This window comes from Agelaius phoeniceus, chromosome 1 (genome assembly GCF_051311805.1).
Source record: "Agelaius phoeniceus isolate bAgePho1 chromosome 1, bAgePho1.hap1, whole genome shotgun sequence".
NCBI lineage: Eukaryota > Metazoa > Chordata > Aves > Passeriformes > Icteridae > Agelaius > Agelaius phoeniceus.
The window spans coordinates 33639336-33664415 of NC_135265.1; the positions used below are offsets into that span (position 1 = coordinate 33639336).

General features: G+C 39.2%; 1 protein-coding gene across 1 annotated transcript; it reads right to left on the reverse strand.

Moving 5' to 3' along the window:
• Positions 1 to 2440: 2440 nt before the first annotated feature.
• On the reverse strand, positions 2441 to 22976 carry SPMIP4 (sperm microtubule inner protein 4). Its single transcript, XM_077188778.1, is given in 11 exon segments — positions 2441 to 2602; positions 2784 to 2839; positions 3001 to 3038; positions 3106 to 3201; positions 3287 to 3290; positions 5503 to 5571; positions 8181 to 8365; positions 17596 to 17694; positions 21173 to 21198; positions 21200 to 21326; positions 22951 to 22976. Coding segments are annotated over 11 exon segments (888 nt in total).
• Between the last annotated feature and the right edge of the window lie 2104 nt (positions 22977 to 25080).

Consider the following 25080-nt stretch of genomic DNA (forward strand, 5'->3'; position numbering starts at 1 on the left):
GAGTTCATAATCCTAAAGCATGGAGTTTCAGAGCTCTGAGAACACTTAATCCAAACTGCTAGTGTGGACGATGTTTTTCTTATGCTGTTAGGACACGTCTCTAAGGCTTTTAAAAAAATGATGTCTATCCTTTTGCCTTCATCATATTCCCAGACTTTTTTGCTTTTTGTTACTTAGGAAGTGTGCTGAACAAAACTAAATGCAAGATATCCGAGTAACACTATATTCTGTACTAGAGGTAAGGCAAAAGGCAGGGGTCTGCATTTATTTTAAAATAATTGCTCCAGGAGGTAACAACCATCTAGAAACCCATTTATGGCTGAATTGTCTTTAGCAGATCTTTGCAGTAAGTTTCTTCATACCTCACTTTTAAATTTCAGCTGTTATTATGCTGCTTGGTTATTTTTGTACTAAGCCCTCTAGATGCTCTCCTGTACTCTCCTTGTGTCCTAATAAATGCATAAATCAGCTCTGTTTTAACAACTAAAAGTCTCATTGTTTTTGAAATGTGTGAAGGTGGGATAGAAAGGGAGTATCCTCTCCTAACAGTCAATAAGGTCTCTGACTCCTGTCATGTCATTTTAGTTGTATCCTTTTGGCAGCCTTGGAGCCCTTTGCACTCTGAATACTTGCCCAGAAAATAGTGCACTGCTGGGGCACTGTGTCCTGGCTAACCTCCTGAGGATCTCACACATGAATAAAGTCATAGGTGATTTGTGCCATGATTCTTTGCTAGTATCTCTTTTTTGTAAGGGAAAGTTCACTTGATAAGGATTAGTTGGAAGCAAGGTTCTGTTTGAGCCTTGCATTCAGGGTAAGATCCTGCCAGTCTCCTGAACTCTGGTGATTTGCTTGAAGGGAGAGGGGAATATATCTAATTCCTTGATGGGACAGCTTAGAAGAATGCAATGAAAAAAATTCTCAATGAAAAGCACAATGGTATTTTGTTCCCTCCTCAGGTTCTCTTTAGGAAACAACTGAATAATTCCCCTTTTATTTGAGAGTTTAAAAAGCCCCTAATGAATGTCTGCGTGCTGTTTCTGCTTCTCTAATCCCCACTTGGCAGCAGCTTCTGAAGATATGCATTGAACCAATATGAGCTGTTCCTGAAAAAGCTGCTCCAATATTATGTCCCTGAAATCTAAATAGCGGCATCATAAATCTGTCAGCACACAGAAAATAGCAATTTAAGTGTATTCTTTGCATTCTGAGATAGCTTTCCACAAAAATTTCCTTTGCTGCTTCCTTATTCTCAAAAATCTTTACCAAATTACTCAAGATATTTAAATCTATTGTATTTGGGGACTGTTTTGTTTAGTTGATTTTTGTTCACACTTCTCAGGAGTCTAGAACAGCTCTGTGACCACAACATGGCAGCAGGACTGTTCTTTCCTTATCTCTTGATCGTAATTTTTTTTATAACCCCCAAGTTAATGCTCATTATTAATCTCTGGCTACTATATTTATCACTTTCAGCCATTTAGGCCTGACTCTTTATAACAGATTACATGTTTTTGGTAGCTTTCCTGCTTCATCCTAAAGGTTCTTCAAATCCCTGGAGGGACTATTAAATCTCATTCTCCCTCTACCAGACTTCCCTTCAGTTTGAATACAGTCTCTGTGGCCTTTCCAGTTCTCTGAAACATTCCTGTCTCAGACAATGAGTGAAAAAAGGAGAGAGAAGAGTGTGAAACACATGCCACAATAGTCTGACATAGGAATGTATTTGCAGAGGCCAGTCAGCCTTAGAGCATGGAGACTTTGGGAATGTTCTGTGCACCAAGAGACACCATGGCCCATCAGAATCATGTTTGTCCCCTGTGTGTGTGCAGCAGTGCTGTCTTTGTTGGCATTTGACCCCCTGCAGAGTAGCACAAGATCCTTTTGACATGGAAGTTTGGTGTTAGGGAGGACCTGCAAAGAGCCTTATTGGGGCTGTAACGCTGGTCCCCAGCTGTTGTTGGCAACTGTGTCATGGGTCCTTTCATAAATGGAAGTAGCCTCTATTCTGATCCTCGTCTTTCAGCCTCTTCTGATCCTCAGCTATTCCTGAAGCTCCCTGCTGTGAACATTAAAAATCATCTTGTCATACCCACCCTAAGTTTATTCCCAGTCAGACTGTAATGCTCATTTATTAATCCGTTTGGCCTTTAGTGAACCAACTCTTTCCAAACCAGTGTTTATCCCACTAATGTGTTTCTCTAGAGTAGTCATGTTTTCATGGCCTCTAGCTCAAGCTTTTCTAGTGTTCTAAAATATCCTGGGCTACTCTAATTGCTCTTCTCTTTACTGTTTGAATTTATTATGGTTCCCCTGGGAAAGGCCAGACAATTTGTATTGAAGTTCTTTTTATTTGTTACTCCATTTTTTAAAAAAATGCATCAGTTAAAGAAATAAAAAAATCATTGAAACCATAGTTCTTGTGTCTCTTTCAGTACTGTTATCTGTGAGGATTTTTTCTCTCTCCTTTTACAGAATCATGTACCTGTTTTTGTGCTGCTGTCATAGAGAAGGAATGTTGCAGCTCCATCGGCCGTGTCTGGAGCTGAGGAACTTCACAGCTGGGGATCCATTCAGGCCATGTTATCTCTCCTTGCCCATCCTCTGGTCTCCATGCAGGTAGACATGTTTCTTGATGGCAAAGTCTGTGAAAAAAAAAATTCCACTTTCTTCATGCTTTACAGCCAGTGGTAAGCTTGGCTTACTTAGCCTAACTGGGTTTTTCAATATTGTATGTTGATCCAAATATCTGGATTGAAGTCTTTGTAGAAAAGTGAACATGCAGATTTTGGAAGGTGTTCAAATTTGGGCCTTCCCGAAAGCTGCCACCTCTACAATGCTTTTTTTTTTGCAACATGTCAGTGATTTTCAGAAGGTTGTTTATTGTGGGGCTTGAATCAAGATAAGGAACTTTCTGGTAGCATGTCTGAGACAGAGTGTCCTGCTTGTGGCTGACATCCCATTTGTGGTCTGTGCTTTCTGTCACTTTGCACTGCTGACCTAGGCTGGCTGCTCTTTTTATTTCACTCAGCATGTGCCTTAGTGGCTGGTGACAACAGTGGGAATGCTGAGTACAGGTGAAGGCTTCTGAAGGAGTATTATTGCTTTTGCAGAATTGATTCATGGGGATATTCACCTTGAAGTACACATGCAGTGCACCCTTCTGGAGGTGTCACTTTTGACAGACCAGCAGACGTGTTTCTGTATGAAGAACGTAGCAGGATTTATACTGCCATCTATGTCTCTTGGCAGGGACTGCTTATTTTAGCAGACCATTGACCCTGACTGCCCTGAAAAGGCACAGTTAGAGGTCACTCAGTTAAGAGAAATAGCCCAGACCTTCACTACTGCCCTGTCATATAGGGAGCTCAGAGTCACTCTTTATGCTTTGGAGAACTAAATATTCTATTCTACCCTGGTGCATAAGATATAAAGGGGTATAGATGTTTTGTGATTTTTTCTTTCTTCTATAAGCATCTTTCTTCTCATATGAGTGATAGTGTAAATGGTGACTTGAATTAATGTATTTTTAACTTCTTTTAGGAACAGTTGCAGGTGGTTTTAGGATGCTCACTTGCATGTGACTTTCTAGCTTTCTCAACCACAGTTTGATCCATTGCTCACATACTGTTAACCTTTATCAATCTGTTATATTGTTGAGGCTTTAGATGCTGGTGCAGAGCCAAAGGAACTGTTCAAACATAAAGTACATTTGAGCCCCATAGCCAAAGAATGAACTTCAGCAGTTACTGTGCTGAACAATCTCTGCGTTTGATATTCAACATATGTATGCTGTAAGTGGATGAGTGTTGTTCAGGTAAATCACCATGGCCCAGGATAGGCCTCTGCCAATCACACTTTGGAAGCCAGAGGGCAATAAAACTGCTCAGTTTTGAATTATGTGAGGATTATGTCTGGATTTTCATTTCCAGAGACAAACTGTTGAAAATGTTCTTTGAAGTGTTCATTATCATAAAGCAAACCATTTTTTTTTCCCTTCATCACACTGGAAAAAAAAAAAAAAGTTAGACAGCTTTTCCATTTCAGATACAGAGATTCAATTATCAGAAATTTATAAATGCATCAGAAAATGTAAAATGTAAATCAGAAGGGATTTCCTTACTTGGATTTGTTTTAATCCAATAGAAGAAAAGCAGGACAATCTGGGGACTTCTTCTCCAGGGCCACTTGGGACTATAACTAAAAAAATGACAGCATCTTACTTAGTTGCCCTGCTTTATTTAAGTCCATGCAGTTTGAATCTGGAAGTGTGTTCTGGTGTGGTCACCCTAGGACAAAGTGCTATAAAGCCAGCAGAGCAGGAATGTGCTCCTTCTGTTTTACCTGCAGAATTGCTTAGTCAGTTACAATTGCTTAGAGTTGCAATCAATCAGAACTGTGTATATAAAGCCATCACAAGTAATGAGGCATTAGCAAAACACAACTCTCCACTTGATTTGCTCTGCTTATATACCACATTATGCTCTGCTTGCATGAGTAGCATTTCATGCAGATAATATCTTTTCACTGTTAAACAGGTCACAAAGAATATAAAAAATGTTGAAGACAACAAACACAGAGCTTTTCAATACAGTTTAATAAATCCTTAAGAGTAAATCTTGGCATTAAAATATAATTTGCCAGTGTTATTTATGCACCCTGGAGGAAGAAAGACAAGTCACTCATGCCAATGGAAGAGTATAAATCATAGAAACTCTGCCAAACTTAAACTGCTGTGGTTAGTAAGGAAGCAGTATTCTGCAATGGTAATAAGTCACTTATCAAACACATAATGCAATAAGGACAGTAAATTGGTGAGTTCAGTCAGACTGTCCTGATTGTCCCCATTCACATGACAGCTGCCAACTCATTTTATAGACACTGTTACACATACTGCTCAAGGCTAAAGGTCTTTTGAATTTCTGTTGTGTGTTGGTGCTGACTTAAAAGAGTAAGATAAAAAGTAAGCAGATAATCACAGTAACTTCCCCTTCTGCAAACCCCAAAGAAGCCATTAATCCATTCTGTCAACCTGCTGTGTCAGGACTGATTTAGTATTCTGAACTTTTGCCTCTGCTTTAGAGTGAGCTTTGCCCTGTGCTTAAGTATTGTCAAAGAGAAGGCTTAATTCTGCCAGCTGATTCTGATAATACTCTTGCCAGTATTACTTGTGGTGGAAGTGTGAGATTCTTAGTAAATCCAGTACTTATTAGTTCTGTGTCTCCACCTAGTTGTCCAGTCAATCTGCAAACTGCTTTTATATAAGGCAATATATTGGAACTCTTCCTAAACAGAGACATGCTTTATTGTCACACATTTTTATGGGTTAGGAAAATCAGGAGTAATCCACAATCCCCCTGAAAAACCTCAGAAAATCTACAGTTTATGTGTCCTTTGTTACTAAATGACAAAAAAATCGGTGTCTTTGAGTAATTTAGGGGCTAACAATTTGTGGTCTCACATTGCTGTCCCAACTAAATTAATTTAATAAAAGTTGCTTACCTGTGAAGACCCGACTGTATGTTGTGATCGCCAGAGCCCTTTCAGTGTTTTGTAGCATATTGATTATTACTGGAGAAAAGTTATATTTGAGCTCTTTAAAATGGGGTTGGGAACCATTGTCCTTGGTGGATTTGAAAAATATATTTGACCATTTTCTTCAACAAGCTTGGAAAGTTGAAGGACAAGAAGAAACAGGTAAAGTATAAATCAAATATGTGTGCTGTATGGGAAGACTGTTTTAAATACTTGAGATAACATGTGGTTACCCTCCTCTCCCTGAGTTATCAATTTAGCAAATGCTAATAAAATTTAAATCTGGTGGGAAAATATATTTGCTGCACTATTAGTAGTCAAGTGGAAGTTTCAACAGGTATGTACTTATGCTGAGGTTGAGTCAAATACCTTGGAATCAAGTTCTCATGGTAGTCACATATGGCAGGCAGGGAAAGCTTTGTCAGCTTTTTGGTAGTAGTCATGATTATAAACTGCCTTAAAATAAACTGCTTGTTATTGTTTCCATTGCCACATCTGTAAACAGTGTGTGCATGGATCAGGATGACAGATGGATCTGTATTTTTAGCTGTAAATGAATGCTCACTATAAAGACAGCTGTGATGGTGGGAGAGGTGCTTTCTGTGAGCTGTTGCTGATGTCTGTTTTGCCTTTGGAAACTGGTCTGATGGATGTGCAAACAGAACTCACTCTTTTGATACAAAATCAGCAAGATTAGACCAGATCAGCTTTTTTATCATCATAAATTAACCCAGTGATAAGTGATGAAGTCTTAGTGGAAGTACTCTACATGATCATTGCGCCACTAAATCTGGAAATCTAATTGTCTCAGGCAAAGAGGTGGTGACAGGCAGCTGAGAGCTCAATCTTATACCAGAAAAAAGCTGTCTTTGCAGAAGGCCACCTTGCCATTGCCAACTGCAGGAGTTCTGGAATGATTCACACACCAGCAGGGAAGGTTCTTATTTCATTTTCTGTGCATGATTTTACAAACAGGAACAGCAGACTCTAAAACTTATTGAATTGTGAAGCTCGTTCTGAACCCCTAATGTCACCATCAGGAATAACTAAGTTTTTCTAGATGTCTTTTAAAAATGAAACTGCAGTGGAATTAGTTCCAACCCTGTTTCTGTCACCACTTTTTCTCTCTCCAGTCTTTCTGCCTCGTTTCCTTATTTACCTCACAATGATGCTGCCAGCATTAATTACATAAGAGATATTATGAGTTTTGTAAAGGAGAGATGTGGAAAAGACACAAAGCTTTTAAGTACAATTTTCTGTTGGTAAAAGTCAGTGGGCTGTACTCTGGGTTATCTGTATTTAACCAGGGATTTCTCCTTCATCCATGAGAACTGGAGTGTCCCAGTCTCTGAGAAAGTCAAAACATATGGAGGGAACAGCAAATGCAATTAAAGTATTTCCTAAGCGCCCATGGTAACTGTCCCCTTAGCTGATAATTCTGAACCTGTTAAATGTTGCTGGAAATAGATTTTGGTCTCTGGTGATCCTCCTGTTGTGCAAAAATAGGCTTTGTTAATCCACCTCCACACATGATTAGTGTTTCTTAAATTGACCACTGATCAGTGAAAACTGACTAAAAATTACTACTACTAGCATTACATATTCTGTGGAAGGATTTTGGTTTTGGATGGACAAATACTTCACTAAAAATCACTCATGTACCTAATTATATAAATAACAGTACGGCATTGTAGTGACTGAGAATGGCAGCTAATTAATGCAAATTGACCTCCCACTTAACATTATCAGCTTTTACTTTCCTGAAAAGCTTCTTATCCACACCAGCATGTGCTTTTTCTGTTCCAAACCGTTGCAGCCAAACCTTTCCTTACAAGCACTGCCATGGCACACAGACATGCTGGCTTTTTCCTGTCCCAAATTCCCCCTAACCCTGTGCAGTCAGTAGCTGCCAAGTGCTCCTCATCAGTTCACAAAGATGATCTTTGAAGTCTTCTGAAACATAGTTCCTGTCAGTTAAGAACAATAATTTCATGCCCTTTTCCTCTAATATTTGATGTAAAACACTCTCAGGGTAAGATGCTGCAGGGGTTAAAAACAAATACCTCATGATGGCTTACATAGTGTTTTGCAAATGGTGAATGTCTAGGGTTTCATCTCAGGCTTCATAAAGGATATGAAGAATTGTTTTTTCTCTCTGGATCTTGTTCTACTACTTGTGTAGTGACAAAATGTTTTAAATCATTCATGGGTATTTCTGTTGACCCCAGTGTAGGTGGCAGGCATGACTTTGGCTCAAAAAATGCTACTTTTGGGTCCCACTGATTTTTTTTTTTTTTAATTTTTCTTTCCCTGTTTTGAACTGTAGAGAATTAGTTGTCTGGCAGAAGATATCAGACACATTAAGTAATCAGTGAAGTTATGTGGGGAATGGCAGACGTGCTAATAGCTCTGTTGGCTTCTGAGGCTACAAGGGGGCCACAAATTGCTTTTATTCTCAGTGCTGAGACATCCTCCATGAGACTGCAACTATCAGCACATACAGCTTTATTTTAAGCCAAGGTGCTTCCCTTGATCTCTGGTGTAGTCAGATTCTGTTAAACTTCAGCAGAAAAGAGTCACAGCTGCCATAGTGGTTTTAAGTAAGTTTCAAGAATAAAGGGCAAGCCAGCAGAGTTCTCTCTTACCTCTGGTCTTCCTCAGAACAACCATGTCAAAAGTCTTGCTAGAGATACTGGGATGGAAAGGTTGATGACTGCTTGAATTGATTCCAGTGTCTCAACCCTCAAGTGATGTGAAGTTTGGGAGCATGGTGTACCTAGAAATGTGTGTAGGGTAGGGGTAAGAGGGGAAAAATGGCAGGCACAATGATCTTGGGTTGGTTTAAATTTTCAGGAAGAAGGACAGAAAAAAGAAAATTTCCTTATTTCACATTTCACATTTCACTGAGCTTTGGATTAAATATAACACTTTGCAAGAACGAAGAGAGATGTGAGAATCAAAAAGGTGATATCTTAGTTTTTTAATCCCCTTTTGCTTGCACCCTGCAAGCAAGAATTTCCAATGATGCTGCCCTTCCAGCTCTTTTACATGATCAATCATACTGATTCTCATTTACTTTTATGTGGCTTAAGGGAATTTAAGATTCTTGCACAGCTTCAATTAATAGTAACCGAGTTTGTGCTTGTGTAATCAAAATTTGTCTCTAAGATGACATTTATTTCTGTGAGGAAGGAGGATAAAGCTAAACTGCAGATTTTATGGGATACTGAGAACTGGCATTTCATGGAATGCCCATGTTCCTGTGGCTGTTCTTTTCAGCCATAAATTTTTAATGATAGGGTAATTTAAGACTTAATAAAATCAGGAGAATCATGAAATTGGAGGAAAACTAACGTGGTGGTTTATTCCAGTAAGAAATACCAGCCTGTTAAATGAATCCCTGTTTGGATTCATTTAACTTTAGCACCACTGCATACAGCAGCTTGCTGAGAGCAAACACCTCCCCCCAGCTGCTGTGTAAAGCAAAGACATGTCTTGTCCAGGAGCCAAATTAATTCGGTTCCTGGAGCTGTGTGTCATGACATAACGAGGTCTTACCAAGCTGGACTTTTCTGAGGCTTCTCTCTGATAAATCTGCTTTATGAGAGAGAAGTTGTGCTTTGTAGTTGCTCTTAGACACTTCACGTTAGGTAAAGAGGCCATGAATAACACAGCCAAGAAAACCCAATTAGCCCATAGGCAAGTCAGCAAGATCAGTATTTGTTAGGAGAGTGTGTATGCTAAGTAAACACTGCTAATCTTCTAAACCTAATCTTTGCATGCTTTGTACAATAGAGAGATTTTTGTGCCTCATAGTGTTGCTGCTGCTTATTGCTAAGGAGCCTGCACTGTGCAATTCTGACTGAGAGAAGAACAACTTGCCCTTTTATTTCATTAAGGAAAGGCAAGATACAGGTGAAATGTACCTAGGCAAAGTGTCTGGTGGTTTGGGAAGCCTATGGTAGGGAAGAAATGTAACAGCTTAGCTGAAGTGACCCACTCTCATTTGCATCTCCCACCCTTTATCTGAATTAGTGCAATCAATATATATTAGGGAAAAAATGTGTAAGCAGTGCAGGCAGTGCTCTTACTGACACCACTCATTTCATGAGGAATGTTTTGTGTTGCCAGGTGCCAAAGACTGAAAAGACATCAAGAACATGTGATGTGTGGAATGTCTTTCTGAAATAGAGTGAAGGAAAAAAAATCTATCTCCTTAGACTTTTGTGTAATAAGGTCTATATTAGTTAACAATGGTATGTACTATTAGTACAAAAAAGAAAATTTAAAAAAATTCCTTTTATCAGTAATGCAAAACAAAAAACATACCCTCTTTATACTTGCAGAGAAATTACCTCTTCATATCATGCTAATACATTATTTATATTTTACCTTGGAGACTTAATTATTTCAAGGCAAGCAAAAAAACCCACTAACTTTAAAGGGCAAGAATTTAATCACTAAGCCTAGCTAAGAGTCTCTTGACAATTTTACCAAGTCAGAAAAATATCTAAGGTTGAAAAAGTAATTATTTGCTTAATAGTTCTTTTTGGTATAATAAAAAATAAAACAAATGCTTGAAGTATTACTGGGCTAATCTAAGTAGTTTACGTAGACTCCACAATTTTGTGTATTTCATAAGAAAGGCTTATCTACCAGAAAGGCTTATCTGACCCCTTGCTTCAAAGGGTCTTTATTGTAAATGGGTAGGAGATGTTGTCAGATGAGAGCCCTTTTTTAAGCTTTATTATTTGTACATTGTCACACAATGTTTCTTAAAAGCTGTATACCAAAACCTGCATATTGCCAAAACCCCTTGTTTTCCTCAATGGGAAGAGTGATGTCCCAGATTCATTTCCAAGCAGGAGATGATGGTAACTTCTTAGGGCTCCTCCACTTGCTCAGCTGGAGGACATAGAATTGTTGGGATATTAATAGGCCCTGCAGGGATTCCTTCATTTCAGCCTTAGCAGTTCCTACAGGAGCTCTATTCCTCCCATGGCTGGGGTTTGTTCAGTAGCCTGGTTAATGACATAGCTCTGACATGGAGCTGCACCCAAGCTCTCTCCAAGTCATCTGTGACTCAGGGTGCAGCTGGGCCACTCCCATCACTGAATTGTAAAAGATAGATGTAAAGATAGATGTTGCAGTTACAAAGAGGAAATAAGTCCCTTCACAAAAAAGAGTTTAAATACAGTCATGTGCTTATTTCTTTCCATACTAACACGGGTGTTTTAAAGATAAATTTCAACTGCCAGATCAATTTTATTCACACATTCTGATACAAGATACACAAGTCATGCACTTCATTGTGAAAACTGTGCTGTGATGCTATGGGACTCACTGCAATCAACATGAGGTGTGATATCTCACAAATTGCTGTGCCAGCATAACTCATGCTTCAGCTGAGCTGAACAAAAGATCTACTTTTAATGTGTGATGCTACAAAGATACCAGGACTTGAAGTGTTGAATTATGGCAACCATTTGTATATTGTTGCATTTATAACAAACTGGGACTCTGATTCAAAGTTCACATCTGTCTTCATAATGGGAACCCTTTACAGAAATGCCTTACTTTATAGAAATGCCATGCAGACCAGCAATCTCTGAAAGTTTATTCCATAGATAATTCTAGTTGATTTTCCATTTATTTCTACTGTTAGAACTACCAGTGCTGTAGATATGTAGAATACTTAGTATTTCTATTCAATTCACATTCTGTTACAGCTGTATTATTGTAACAGAATGTGAATTGAAAAGAAATACTAAGAAGTGTTTTCAATTTCCGTTTTGTTGTGTTACAGTGTGACTTGCTGCATTTTTCACCGCAATAATTGGACATACTGCTGATACACATACACATAAATAAGGACAATCAATTTGCTTTGAGCTCTGGCATGGCACAACTACTTAACTACCATTGTATATCACTTTTCATTTTAACATCTAAACTTAAGACAGCAATAAAATAAGGATGAACGTGCATTTTCATGACTGACATGATTTAGAGAAGGTTTCTGAGCTCAGGTTGTAACAGCCAGCAAAGTTTTGCATTTTTAAGGGTAGATGGTTGTTTAGAATATTTGTTATATTTTTAAAACTCATACTGTTTAATCAAGCCTGAAGCCACCCAGAATGGAAGACAGAAGAGAAAGAAGAGAGGTAGAGCTTTTTCTAGAAAGGAAGTAAGATATTAGCAATTTTTTAAAATTTGGCACTGTTTTCACTGGAGTTCTATTAGACTTTTGCTGGAGTCTGCCAGTATCACACAAGAAACAGTTGCTCAGTATTATATCATCTGCCCTTTTATGTTCAGTCCACAGAGCATATGGAGTTTGTCTACTGAAAAGAAGTCAAGGCTTGTGGTGGAGGGATTTATGCTCCCAGTTTGGAAAGGCCCAGAAAAAATGCAGGGAGTTGTGCAGATGAACACCCTCCCTAGCAATGAGTGGACTATGGGCACTCTTCCATCACTTTTTGATAAAACAGGCATAAATCAAGTTTCACATGAGGGAGAATATCCATATGGACACTCTGGCTTCTGTGCAGTAGTTCTGCAGCTTCCCTTGTGATGGCAGAGCATTAAGTGGAGAGATGCACTTGTTCAGTGATAGTAATAAGAGACACATTGGAACCTGTGTGACCTTCATGAGGGTCTCCCACTTAGAGCTACTTTCCTACTCTCTGACACATGCTAGGGGTCTCTAAAGATCTCTTTCTTTTCTCAAGGGTGGTTTTGGCCTGAAAGGGATGCAGCCTGGGGAGCCTCATGACCTTCACCTTCTTTTCTAGATCAGGCCAGAGAACATTTTGCTTCTCTTTCCTGTTACTTTCCCATGTATTCTGTAAATTATTAAGAGAATCAGATGTATCACTCCTGCCAATTTTCACAGAAAGGAAATTACAACTAGAGAATAAATTGTTTCAAATGTATAAATTGACTTTCTCTACAGCCTTTTATTCTTGCAAAGGGAGGCAACCACTTATCTTGCCTAGCCTTAAATCCTGACCCACAAGGCAAAAAAACAAAAAACAAAAAACCAAAAAAAAAACCCCACCAAAAAACCCCCAAAACAGCTACCAACCCAAAAAACTTAACAAAACAGTTTTCATTCATTGTATGCTGTCACTAAACCTACTGGAAGCCTCATTGGTGTGGCTTGACTGCGGGAGGACAGCTGCCAATGCTCTAGCCTGATGTGTGTGTAACTAAGGCTCTTGACAGTGGCTAAAAGGTGTTTTTCAACACCTTTCCCAACTTTTGTGGTCTTGTTTGATGTGAACCTGAGGACCCATTACACCTATAGGAGTGAGGAGGCAACTACTTTTCTCCAGTACCTTTGACTGGGAGGGCATATATGTGTGACCCACTGCCAGTGCACTGAGCAAAGCCCATCTGCAGCCAGTCAGTGACTGATTCCAGTGTGCAAAACTGCACAAGGGTAGATAGTGCTCATCTTTAAGGCAAGGGCATTGTTGGCCCATGAAAGTGTAAAGAGTTATTGCAAATCCCTTGTAATTCATTTCCCACGAAAGACAGTAATGGCTCAAAGGAGCCCTCACAGGCTATAAGGTAAATAAACTGAGTGTTAATAGCTCCCAGGTAGGTCTGCCTAGCACCACTCAGAGTGCATTTTTCAGGAAAGGTTCCATGTGGCTGTCACCATTTAATAGTTCCTGATGGCAGGAAGATTATTTGCTCTGAAAGACCTTGGACTATGAATGTGGAAGAGTTTTTGTGTGTGGGTTTTACTTTTTGCTTTAAAGGATATATTCTTTCCTTCAATTTAAAGGTATTTTAAAGACCAAGAAAATAGAATATTATAGGGAAATAAAATGCTTAAGCTAGGACAAATGAAAATATTTTTAGAGACCCAGCATATTTCAGGTTAAGATGTGATTGCATAAAAACAGAGAAAAGATTTTAATGATCTGCTGATCAAACATTCAGAGTCCAAGGTTATGTGCTTTTCAGTGTGTACAGGGGCCAAATTTGACCTACTCCTGTAAAATCTCCTTCCTCCTTATATAGCTGACACAAGGGCACAGAGTCACAGCAGTCCCTGGTTGCTTCCTGTTGAGGAAGGAAATCCCTAGAAAGGTGCTGTGATCTCTTCCTCAGCCTGTGTACCTGGATGACCCATTCAGGTGAGCACCTGTCACGAGGAATGCACCTCACAGCCCTGTACAGTTAACTGTGAAATCATCACAGAATTATTCTCAGGTTTCTAATATACTTATCTATGCTGATGTAAGAGGTTATTTTCTCTTTTTGAAGAATTTACATCTATGCTTCAAACTGCCTTAATCTAAAGTCCTCGTAGTTTGATCAAGTGTTTTGCTGGTGCCATCAAGTGGCAAAATATTGGATTGCAAAAGTCCCACAGCACCCAAATTGACTCAAATACCTCTTAAGCACCAACAATGAGGAAAATAATCCCTGACAAGCCTCCTTAAAAAATACATATGTATAAATATGTATGAGAAAAATGGACTGAAATACATATGGTGTCATGATTACTTCAGGTACTTCAGTTTGATCTGGATTTTAACAAGTGGAAAGGCTAATATTTTTGAGCATTACTAATTGATAAATATATTGAGTATTACTAGTTGATAAATATAGGCAACCTATAAAGCAAACTCAGAGATCCTTATTGAAGAGCTACTTGAGCTGAAGTGGCACAATCCTGTATTTTGAATTTCTGTGTTTGTTGTCCTCTGCTACTAGCTAATCTCTTTTTACAGAACATGGCCCTTTGATTTCATATCATAGTTGCACTTCATATCATCAGAGTAGAATGAATATTCAGTTGGCTGCTGTATTCTCTAACTTTGCAATCTAGTTATCTAAAAATTTAAACTTAAAGTTCATCATTCATACACACATCACTTTTTTTTTTTACCAGCTGAGCGACATCATAGTATTGTTCAGTAGAAGGCCTCTGTGCTAAGGAAACACATAAATTTATAAAGCTTATGCTCTATTTCCTTGTAAAAATCCAAATAAATTGGTATGTTTTTGTCTTGATTTCTCAGGGGACTGCTAATATCAAAACTCATTTCCACACTGCCAGTGTGGAAATTATCCTGTGTTTCAAAATCTACATCATGCAGGGTTGGATTTTGATAAGTGCTGAGCACCCATGCCTGACTTTAAAGTTCCTGAGAATGCTGAGAATTTCCCCCTGTGAAAACCTGGCTCTTACAGTTCCTTACCACACACACCTAACATTCAACAGGACTTATGGGAATGCCTCATATAGGTACAGGCTCCAACTTTTTACCCTAAAATGAGTTATTTCTACACTCTGGGGATCACTTTCAGCTCCTCCTGATGCCAAAGGGCTCACAGAATCCAGCCAGACTTCATGGTGCTTTTCACTGACAAGAATCTGAAAACAGCTCCACACCAAAAAGCAAAACCAACAACAGAGAGCAAATGAGAAAGTGTGAAAATGATGGAAATGCAGGTGGAAAGATCAGCCACAATCAGTAAGATTTTCCTGGCATTAGAAAAAGCCTTACATTTTAATTAATTCTCACTGTGGATACTTCTTGAAGTTCTATTTACAAATTTTATTTTATATATATATATATATATATATATATATATATACATACATTCTATTATAGGCATAAGTATATTTAAGCTTCTTATACTTTCTCCACTGAAATTTGTGCCAGTACTATGAGAGGCACAAACACGAAAATATTTCACTTGAATCTTTCCCACTTCAGCTTTTTACTCTGTAATTATTTGCACTAGACTAAGCTTTTAATTAATATCTAGCCTGTATCTCTGGTATGTTTGGAGATCAGTGAAACTGATGCTATTGGGGTTACTGTAGCTCTGTTGCTTGCCTGTTTTCTGTGTTTTACATAAATTTAATGTGGAGGAAAGGCTACAGTCCTTGGCCCCTGAGTAGCACCTTCAGTACCTCGGTATACTTTGAGCAACTCTCCTGCAGTAACATTTTACTGTGAGAGCTGTCCAGAAAATAGCAAATGAATGTCATTAACATAAGGTTATGAAGTAGCTTGCTAACCTCTTCTCCCTTTCTGACTGCTACACTGGTTTTCTGAGATGGGACATGTAGTTGCTATACTCATCTGCTTTCTCATGAGGTACTATGCCTAAGTTAGCCAAAATCTCCTGGCTTGCAGTGTGAGTGTAGGAATGTAGAGACATAGAGTACATGCCACCTGGGCAATTTCCACCTTGTGGAATAGGGAGGGTTTGTTTCTGGACCTCTTTTTTTCTCCAGAGTGGGATTCACTTTGCTTGATTAGGGGCTCTACGCTAGTGTGCTTGGACAACAAATAATCCAAGGGATTGCATATTCAGAAAAGACAAACACAAGAGCAATGAAAATTCTTGTTTCAAGCTCATTAGGCATTCTTGCAGCTGTCCTATCACTGTGGCATCACAGCACCTTGCCATGGTTCTGGGATGGAAGTCCCATCAGCATCATTTAACAAATGCAAGTGCTGGACTCTCCCTGGGATGGGGTAACCCTGGTTATAGGAACAGATTGGGTGATGAGAGGCTGGAGAGCAGCCTTGGGGAAAGAGATCTGGTGTTTGGGTTGATGGCAAGTTGAAGATAAGTCAACAGTGTGCCCTGGCAGCTGTACCCTGGGGTGCATCCAGCAGAGCACAGTGAGCCAGGTGAGGGAAGTGACTGGGAAGTGACTGCTCTGCTCTGCTCTGCACTGGTGCAGCCTCACCTCGAGCACTCTGAGCTGGTTTGGGTGCCTTAGTGGAAGAAGCACATTGAACTGTTAGAGTGAGTCCAGAGGAGGGGACCAAGATGGTGAAAGGTCTCAAGGGCAAGATGTACAAGGAACAGCTGAGTTCACTTGGTTTGCTCAGCTGGGAGAAGAGAAAGTGGAGGGGTGGCCTCCACAAAGTCGACACCTTCCACAAGGGAGGCAGAGGTGCTGATCCCCTCTCTCTGGTGACCAGAAATGATAGGATGTGTGAGAATAGCATGAAGGTCCATCAGGGAAAGTTCAGGATGGATATTTGGAGAAGGTTCTCCACTCTGTGGGTGTCCAGTCACTGGAACAGACACCCCAGGGGAGTAATCTGGCACCAATCTGTCATAGTCCAAGGAGGATCTGGACAGTGCTCTTGGTCATAGTTTAGTGTTAGATAGTTGTGTGAGGAGCAGGAAGTTGGACTTGGTGATCCATATGGGTCCCTTCCAAACTGAGATATTCTGTGATAATTTCACGTAAAGGTTAACTCATGATATCAAAGAGGACAACAAGGACAGGAAGGCAAGTTTCCAGTTTTTAAGTCATGTTTTAACTCTTTGACATTCTAGTCTGCATCTTCCATTCCTGTTGGAAAGGCTGCAGGACTGAAGGCTATCCTTGGACTTTTCTGTCAGCCTTAAGCAGCGTGCTCTGCTTTCAAAGCTTTCCTGTAAGTCAGTAATGGTGATCTGAATCCTACATGAGTGTCTGAACAACACAGATTTGACATCATCATTTGCCCAGCATTCCCCAACAGCTCCTCAGCTGTTGTTCCTAGACATATCTCTTCTTTTACAACAGATTTCTGAAAAAGCTGAGCACTGACTTTTCATGCTTATGCCTATGGTATTTGGGGATGCTGTAAATTAGGCCAAAAGTGAAATCTTTAAGTTCAGAAAGGGTGTTTGGGACAACATCCAACAGTTTGTTATAGTAAACAGTAAATAGTTATCAAATGATGGGCAAAAAATAAAAACAGAAATTTGGAACTTCAAGTGTTTCAGCAAAATATTGTGTAGAGATTTGTGAGTACCAATATATTTCCACATTAATATTTAGGGCACTGTGAAAAAAAAAAAAAGCTTAAAGTGCCCATGCAGATATTTGTACATCTCAGTCTAAATTGCTGTTCAAGCATTTTGCTGCCTGGTGCTTCTCTTGGTGAAAGCACTTCACTTAAACATTTTGACTGTGAGAAGTATATGTCTAGCCTAAATTGGCTGAGGGTCTTTTCCACTACCATAAGGTGTACATCCATTAACAAATGTACATGGAAATCCTTTTCCCTTGCTCAGTTGTCTTCTGGCAGTACATGTAGAGCAAGTCCTCTGTGCTTCCTTTCTGCTCCTCAGGGAAGCTTGCAGCAATGGAGGAATTTCCTGAACTCTTTATATCTGAAAGAAAAAAAACCAACCAAACAAAACCAAAATGTTTTTTGATGGCAGCAACAGTGATGGTTACCTGAAGTCTTTTAAACAATGACTGACTTACTCAGCTTATTCTGGCTAATGCCATTAGGATGAACTGTCTCTAGAAGAAGTTAATACAACAGCCATTGGCAATTGTTTAATGAAGGTTGGGTCAAGTCAATGATGTTTTGCTCAGTGAGAGGAAGAAAGAAGGTGATAGATGTGTGCAGCATGTGCATCTTGCAGTGTTATTGAGTATCAGCTGCCAGCACATGCATACCTGCACTCTCAGTAGCATATGGACAGCAAATATATGCAATAGCACAGATGGAAACTTTAGCATCTAATTCCCACTGATTTCAGAATTTGTAATTTATGCCTTGAAAACTTCCCCTCTCCATCTCTAGAGAGGCGTGAGAAATGTTACTGTTTACTAGCTGTGTTCAGACTGAAGGAATGCTGTGTTAGGCACTCATATGGATGTGCTAGAGCCTGAGGATACTCTGCACATTTCCATACATTGGTGTCATTTGACATTGAGCAGTTTGATGTGTATGATGAACCAAAATAAGAATCTGATGTGCCATAGAGTATCAGAAAACTTTTCTGTGTCTCAGTTTCTGCAGGAAGTCAAGCATTCACTTACAAGTTCTGTCTAAGATTTTGCCCCCAGTCTGAAAAGTAGTCAGGCAGATGTTGTCACCTGTGTGGCTGTGTTGTTTGTATTGATTAGGCCAGCTCTCACTGGAAACATTAATAAACCATTCCTGGTGGCTGCTCTCTATTGGCTACCAAGCTGCAGAGCAACCACTTTACCTTGGACATAAAAGAGAAGCATTGCATACACAGGTCTGATCATCTAGTCAGTTCAAACAGGACTGTGTTAAACTTAAAATATTTACAAGTCTCCTTCTCCCAAAGAAACATTTATAGCCGATGGTGATCCAGTGACATTTGAGATCTCAACACACATTAAAAAATGTCTCAGTCCAGAGATTATCAAAAAAGGGCTAAGGTGAACATATTTTTAATGTGTCTGTCAAGAACAACCCCTTAAGAGTCTCAGCACTATAGACAATGATTTAATAGAAGCTATTAGGATTTTAAACTTCCACAATAGTAGGTTTATTCTGAATTCTGACAGACAACTTCCAGCTTTCTGGCTCTTTTCTTCTGAGAAAAAACCCACACCACCAAAAATATAATGTCCTGGGATCAGAACATCAGTTTCCTAGTGCCTTCTTTATTATTAAAAAGTTGGATTTTTCCCTTCAGGTTTGTTTTGTATGTCATGTGGATGTCAAACCAGAGTGCAAGAATACAGTGTCTTAAATTATGAGCTTGTGAAGGCCTCCAGTAATTGTTTTGGTCAGTGTGTGAAGCCAACACATCTGAGGGTATGTGCTGCCAACAGCTTCCAGCAGGTCTTGGAAGGAGAGTTCTTATTCATACTGGCATTTTAATTCAGGACTCTACTTTTGACATGAATCTCCCAATGGTCTCCGTTTTGCAGTACCTTGGTCTTGGAGTACATGAACTGGGTTCCTTATGGATGTAATTATCTGAAAGCTGTGTTCCAGAAATATTCCAGGAGGGTTCCACAGCCACAAATGGATCCTTAATCCAAAGTAAAGGTCATCTGAAATGTATTTTTTCAGCACCTCAGATCCTCACTGTTTTGCTCTACACATCTTCTCCTGTAGTCCACAATACATGCCAAGTGACACAGTCACTGAGCAACATACAGAATTGGAATTAATTGAATTTTTTTTAGCGTGGGATGGTCTGGATTTGTTTTTATTAACAGTTTCCCAATAAACCTATAAATAACTATGCACATAATCTTAGGATATCAATGCTGAATGTGACTATCTGATGATAGGGTAAAATGCATAGGATACCTTCTTTGTGTATATATACAACCTAGCATTATTCAAATATATGTACATGCTTCTGGTTATTCAGGGATACAGTCTAGCCATGCACATATTGGTAGCAAATCTCCATTCCAAGAAAATAATGTAATAAAATTAATGGATGAATTCTTTTTAAAAGTTGAGAACAACTGTTCTATTTATTGATTGATTGATTTATTTGTATTTATGTGACTAAGAAAAAATGTAACATTTTAAAAACATATGATATTGTAAAACATGCAGCCATCTTCTGTTCAGGTATGAATTGGGGAGTTCATGTGTGTGTTTACAGTAGCAGAAAAATGTAGTTTATGATCTGTGTTACAATACAGATTTTCATGGTCACAGAGAAAAGAATGTTACAACCTTGCTATGTGTATTTAATGTTTGTGTTTCAGAACTGGGTCTAACATAGTTGTCATCTGAAAGGTGCCTTGCTGTTGCATTGATTAATTTTTCCTTTTTCTGGGTATCCTGTGTAGCTAACATGATTCTTCCCTGGATATTCATTAAAATTTAAATCAGGCCTGTAATTCAGTAACCTTCCAAGCCTATTAATAGTTAAAAGAGTGCAGATGGAAATTCACCAAATTCCTGCAATGCAAAGAATACCACAAAAACTTACCTCAGGGCACATATGTAAGTGGGAGGCATCAAGACACAGTTGGACAGGCATGATAATTCAATAATATCAAAGTATTCTGACTGAAATTCAGATGTCGAATAGGAGACATTACAAATAATGAAAGAATTTATCAAGTGTAGTAAACCAGAAGCCTGCCAGAAAGATGGAAACTAGGACCTGATTTTGCTAACAACAGAGATAAAATCTTGTATGAAAGAATGTTGGAGGACTTGAGGCTCACTCTGGAATCCATTATGTATGGAAAAAATACAAATTTAGATTGAAAAAAAAAAGTCATGAGTGCCAAGCAGCATGGAAGTTCAGCTTTCCAGACCTTTAAAATAGCAGGAATTCTGCCACATCCTGCCCCCCAGCTATTAGTATAATTGAGCCTGTAAAATACAGTCAAAACACATTGATTCCTGAAACTTCCTGATTACATGCTGATGATTACGAAAGCTAACTGCAAGCTTCCTTTAATTTTAAATTTTAATTTAAATGTTTATTTCAGTAATTCTAGGTCAAACTGAAATCTAGGGAAAAAAAAGGTTTAAAACAGGAGTAGATACCATGATAAATGTTGGTGATTGATTTGTCAAATATGCTCCTTTTTTTCAACTTAGAAATAAATGCAATATATGTGTTCATTTTATTCTTTATGAAAATCATTTCAGGAGATTTCGAATGCCAAAACCACAGTATAATTTATTTTAGCAGTCACCTTTTCAGCAGTAATGAACATATTTCCTGGGAGACTGACAGACTATTGCACAAAGTAGAAGATACTCTCTTTCATTAAAGCAAAAAGAAAAAATTGTGTCTTGCCAGAAAAACATAACCATGAAAAAATGCTTTCAGTAACAGTAAATTGATATCAAATACTTCTAATGGAATAATTTTCCTTTACAAGTTCTGCTCTTACCTGTCTTTTGAGACGGTCGGACAAGCAAGGAATTTGAAATGGAGTTAGTGCTACATGCAGATTGAATGTTCTTGATAGGACCTCAGATCCCTCATTTTCTTGGTAGTGTTGGGGCAGGTTATGCAGTAGGAGGTTATCATGTTCAATATTTGAACTTTTAGGGGAAGATGCAGGATAAAATACCAAATACCAGAGAATTTGTTACTGCATCTGAATACTAAGGAGAAAACAGATGAGTTCTGCCTAATTCTGGCAAGTGTCTATAGGAAACAGTGGTTGCTTTTACTACTGCTACTGGTTATTTGTACCAGGTTACAAAATAAAACACACATAAAAACAAAATGAAAAGAAGCAGATTAAAGAGGTGTGATACTATTGCTTTGTGTTACTGATGAACAGAAGCTGGAAATAAACTTTCAAGTAAGAGCATAAAGTTTGGACTTGCACAGAAAAGGACTTCTGCACAGAAAGTCTCACTTGGTGAATTCAGTTTCACTGTGAAGTTCCAGTCCCACTCTGAAAAGGACTTTAAATCCATGATACTTTTAATAGAAAATACCTTTTTCCTTAACTGCCATGGTTTTTGTCTCTATATCTGTGCTTAGGGGAAATGATTCAGTCCTCCTTTCACTTGAACAAATTTGTATTTCAACGCTGGTCGATCAGCTGTTTGTGAGGAGAAGAGGTGTACTAGGTCAGTGTAAACCCCTGAACTCTCCAGAACTTCATGCAGGCATTTATATCTAAACAAGGTGCCTCTGCTTTGAGCTGCTCTCTTGTGCATGACAAAAGCACCAGGACTTTTACTTTCTATCAGATGAAGCTTTGGTTCACAGTGACAAAGAGTCTTCTCCAAAGAGAAGACCAAAAGACAAAAAACCACCATCAGCTTCTTAGACAAAGTAGACAAATAAGCACTACTGCTTCCTTTTCCATCCCCCAAGAGCCAGCAGAGCATTCCCTTGTATCTGTGCCTGCTTCTTCTGGGACAGTCCTGGGGAAGCCCTCAGGAACCTGTTAGTTCCATGATGAGCACAGTGTGGAATAATGGCTTGATAAGTTCACAAAGGGAAGCACTGAATTCACTCTGCTTTCCACACACTGTGACAAGATTCCTTTTGACTAAAAAACAATGGCTCATCATGTGAAGAAGGCTGAGAGGCCTTGGTTTTACATCCTTACATTTTGAGTTGTACTTTTAAGACTTCTGTGTTGCTCTGCACTTAATGATCTGCTAGCTTTTGGATATGGACCTTAAAATGGGAAGAAGAATCTGAGAAGAGTCTCAAGGAGAAAGGAGCAATTTATATTCATCTGACTGGTAAGTTTGCTATCCTGACTTTGGCAAAGCTTTCACAGAAAGGATATTTTAAACAAGTCCTCTTCTTCTCTAGCATATGTCAGTAAAATGCAAAGGATTTTGCTTTGCCTTATTAAAATAGGGAACTAATTTGAAAATATTTGAAATATGGTATTCTTCCAGGATGTCTGGAAGTTTCAGCCATATGTTTTTCAAGGAAAGAAGTTGATGTAGCATATTCAAGTGAAAAAACCTAAACTAATTCTATCATGCTGGCAGATTATAGAGTATTGGGTAGGTCTAAGATGGTATCTATATGAACACTATGGGAATCTTACATCGATGACTCACATTCAAGTACAACTGGCTTGCAATGAGAAAAATGTTCTGAGTTGTTGATCCATAATCTGCAAGTGGGCAAGAAACAGAAATCAGACTTTCCTTCTAGCAGAACTGCTGTGGTTCTGCTAGAACTTGCAATGCAATGCACTTCTGAGTCCACATTGTTCCGACCCCAGTGGAATTTCCTTTCTATCCAGCTTTATTAGCCTGTCTCAGAAACTTATTTCTGGCTGCCAGAATTACAGATGGAGCCTGTGACTAGCAGATTTTTTGCCCCCTGCCTGTTGCACATATAGGGAGGTACCACATTTGCAACTCCATGACAGCAGCTGCCCATTGAGGCAGGGATCTGTGTCATCAATTTTACTCCATCAGTCTCCTAGCATTCAGCCATCATCCATAGCACCAGGTCATGATTTGACTGCACTCAGCTTCAAATCCACATTATGGATACAGACTTAAACCTATCTGCAGTCTTACCCAGCACACCAGCACCAGGACCACTGATTCACCACAGTCCACCCTCACTCATCAAAAGGGTTCATACAGGACATACATATACTATGTCCCTGCAGCTGCACTAGTCCAAAAGCACCACTCAAATCCTAAAATTTGCCTTCAGCTCCAGAAAATTAGTTCCTTGCACAGCACTTGCAGGTGGCTGGCTTGGGGACCTCAAGTTTGTAGTCACTGACACCTCCCTTTAGGAGCAGGACCCAGATCAAGGGTGAGGACATCCCTAAGAATAGTGCTGTGCTATCTGGACACAGTCCAATGCATGCAGAGGAACCCCTACTGTCTGTCCAGCTCTGTTCCCTGGCAAATGGGCCCAATTCCTTGGCAGAAGAATCCAAGGGGATTTTACCTCAGTGACCAAAGTCAAAAGTCCTTATTGATCCAGGGGAAATCACCCACAAAGGAAATCAGAAGTTTCCAGGATGATATCTCTCCAAAGCAGGAGCCCCCATCATACACATTTCAGCCCCAGAGCTTTCAGAAATCCATGATCAAGAGAACAAATTATCTCACTGGGAGGCTTTGCTGAGGAAAAACTCCCAGTGGGAGGAAGTAGGAAGGTATAGGAAAATGATACATGATTATTTTGAGAAATGACACTGAAGTAAAAATTGATTTCTAAATGTAACAAATATTGTGCTTACAGAACCCTAAAGAAAGACTATTCCAACACAGGAGACAGTATTTGGAGATCAGCCCCTCTCTTCCCAATCATTATTGTCTGTCTCTTTGGAAGAAAAGCATTAATAGGAAACTGTAGGGCTGAACTCTGAAATAAGCTTACCTTCTTATTCAGTGCACAGTGACTATGCTTTGGTCTGTGTTCTGGCAGTGTTTGACATCACAGCAAGAAGGTGTTGGGGAGCAGCACACAGGATGAGGCTGCTGGTGATGCCAGCAGGGGTTTAACTGTTGAATGGGATGGAAGGATGTTAGAGCACCCCTGGGAGCTGGGATCCCACACACATGTAGGTCATGTGCAGTATTACCTCTCCTGAATTAAGCAATAAATACAGCCACAAACCAAGACAGTTTGTTACAGAAAATTTGATTGGGAAGAATTTAATGAAGTCATGTGGATGTTGGTTCAATTCTTGACAAATTAGCTGAGCCTAGTGGATTTCAAGTAATGCAGGCAGCACAGCAGGAAGACTTCCATGAAGTGCCAGTTTTTTATTCCTGTTCCTGGAGATACCAATATTCTTTGCTAAGATCTTGTGGGATGTTCACACCATCCTTCAAAACAGTTGGAGCTGGCCACCACTGGTGGAGTTTGGATTCTGGTCAAGTTGGCTTGCTGGATGTTTTTGCCTTCCCGTGTTTGACAGACATGGTGATAGATTTTGATCTGTTTTACTTCCTTCTGCTGACCTTTTCTCTCAGTATGTTTTTTTTTGTTTGGCTTGAATTGGCAGCAAAACAAATAGATGCATTTGAAAAGAGTGATTTTTTCTGTTGTTTTTTCTCACCAGTGAGAGCAAAACTAGATGGAGGTCCTACTTTTCTTGGAAAAGCAGTGTGAAAAAAGCTGGAAGCGTGTCTTTTGGCAAGTGATAGAACATAAATAGCTTTTCTGAATACATCTTAAATGCACTATTGTGTTATTAATAACCAGTTGAGCCAATTGGTTATTGGTTTATTATGATTTTGAACCACTGATTTGTTTTTAACCTGGATAACTTGGCCATCATATTAAAGTGAACTGAGCTTTAACGCTTTTGCCATGTGCAAGTGTACAGCTATATCAGTG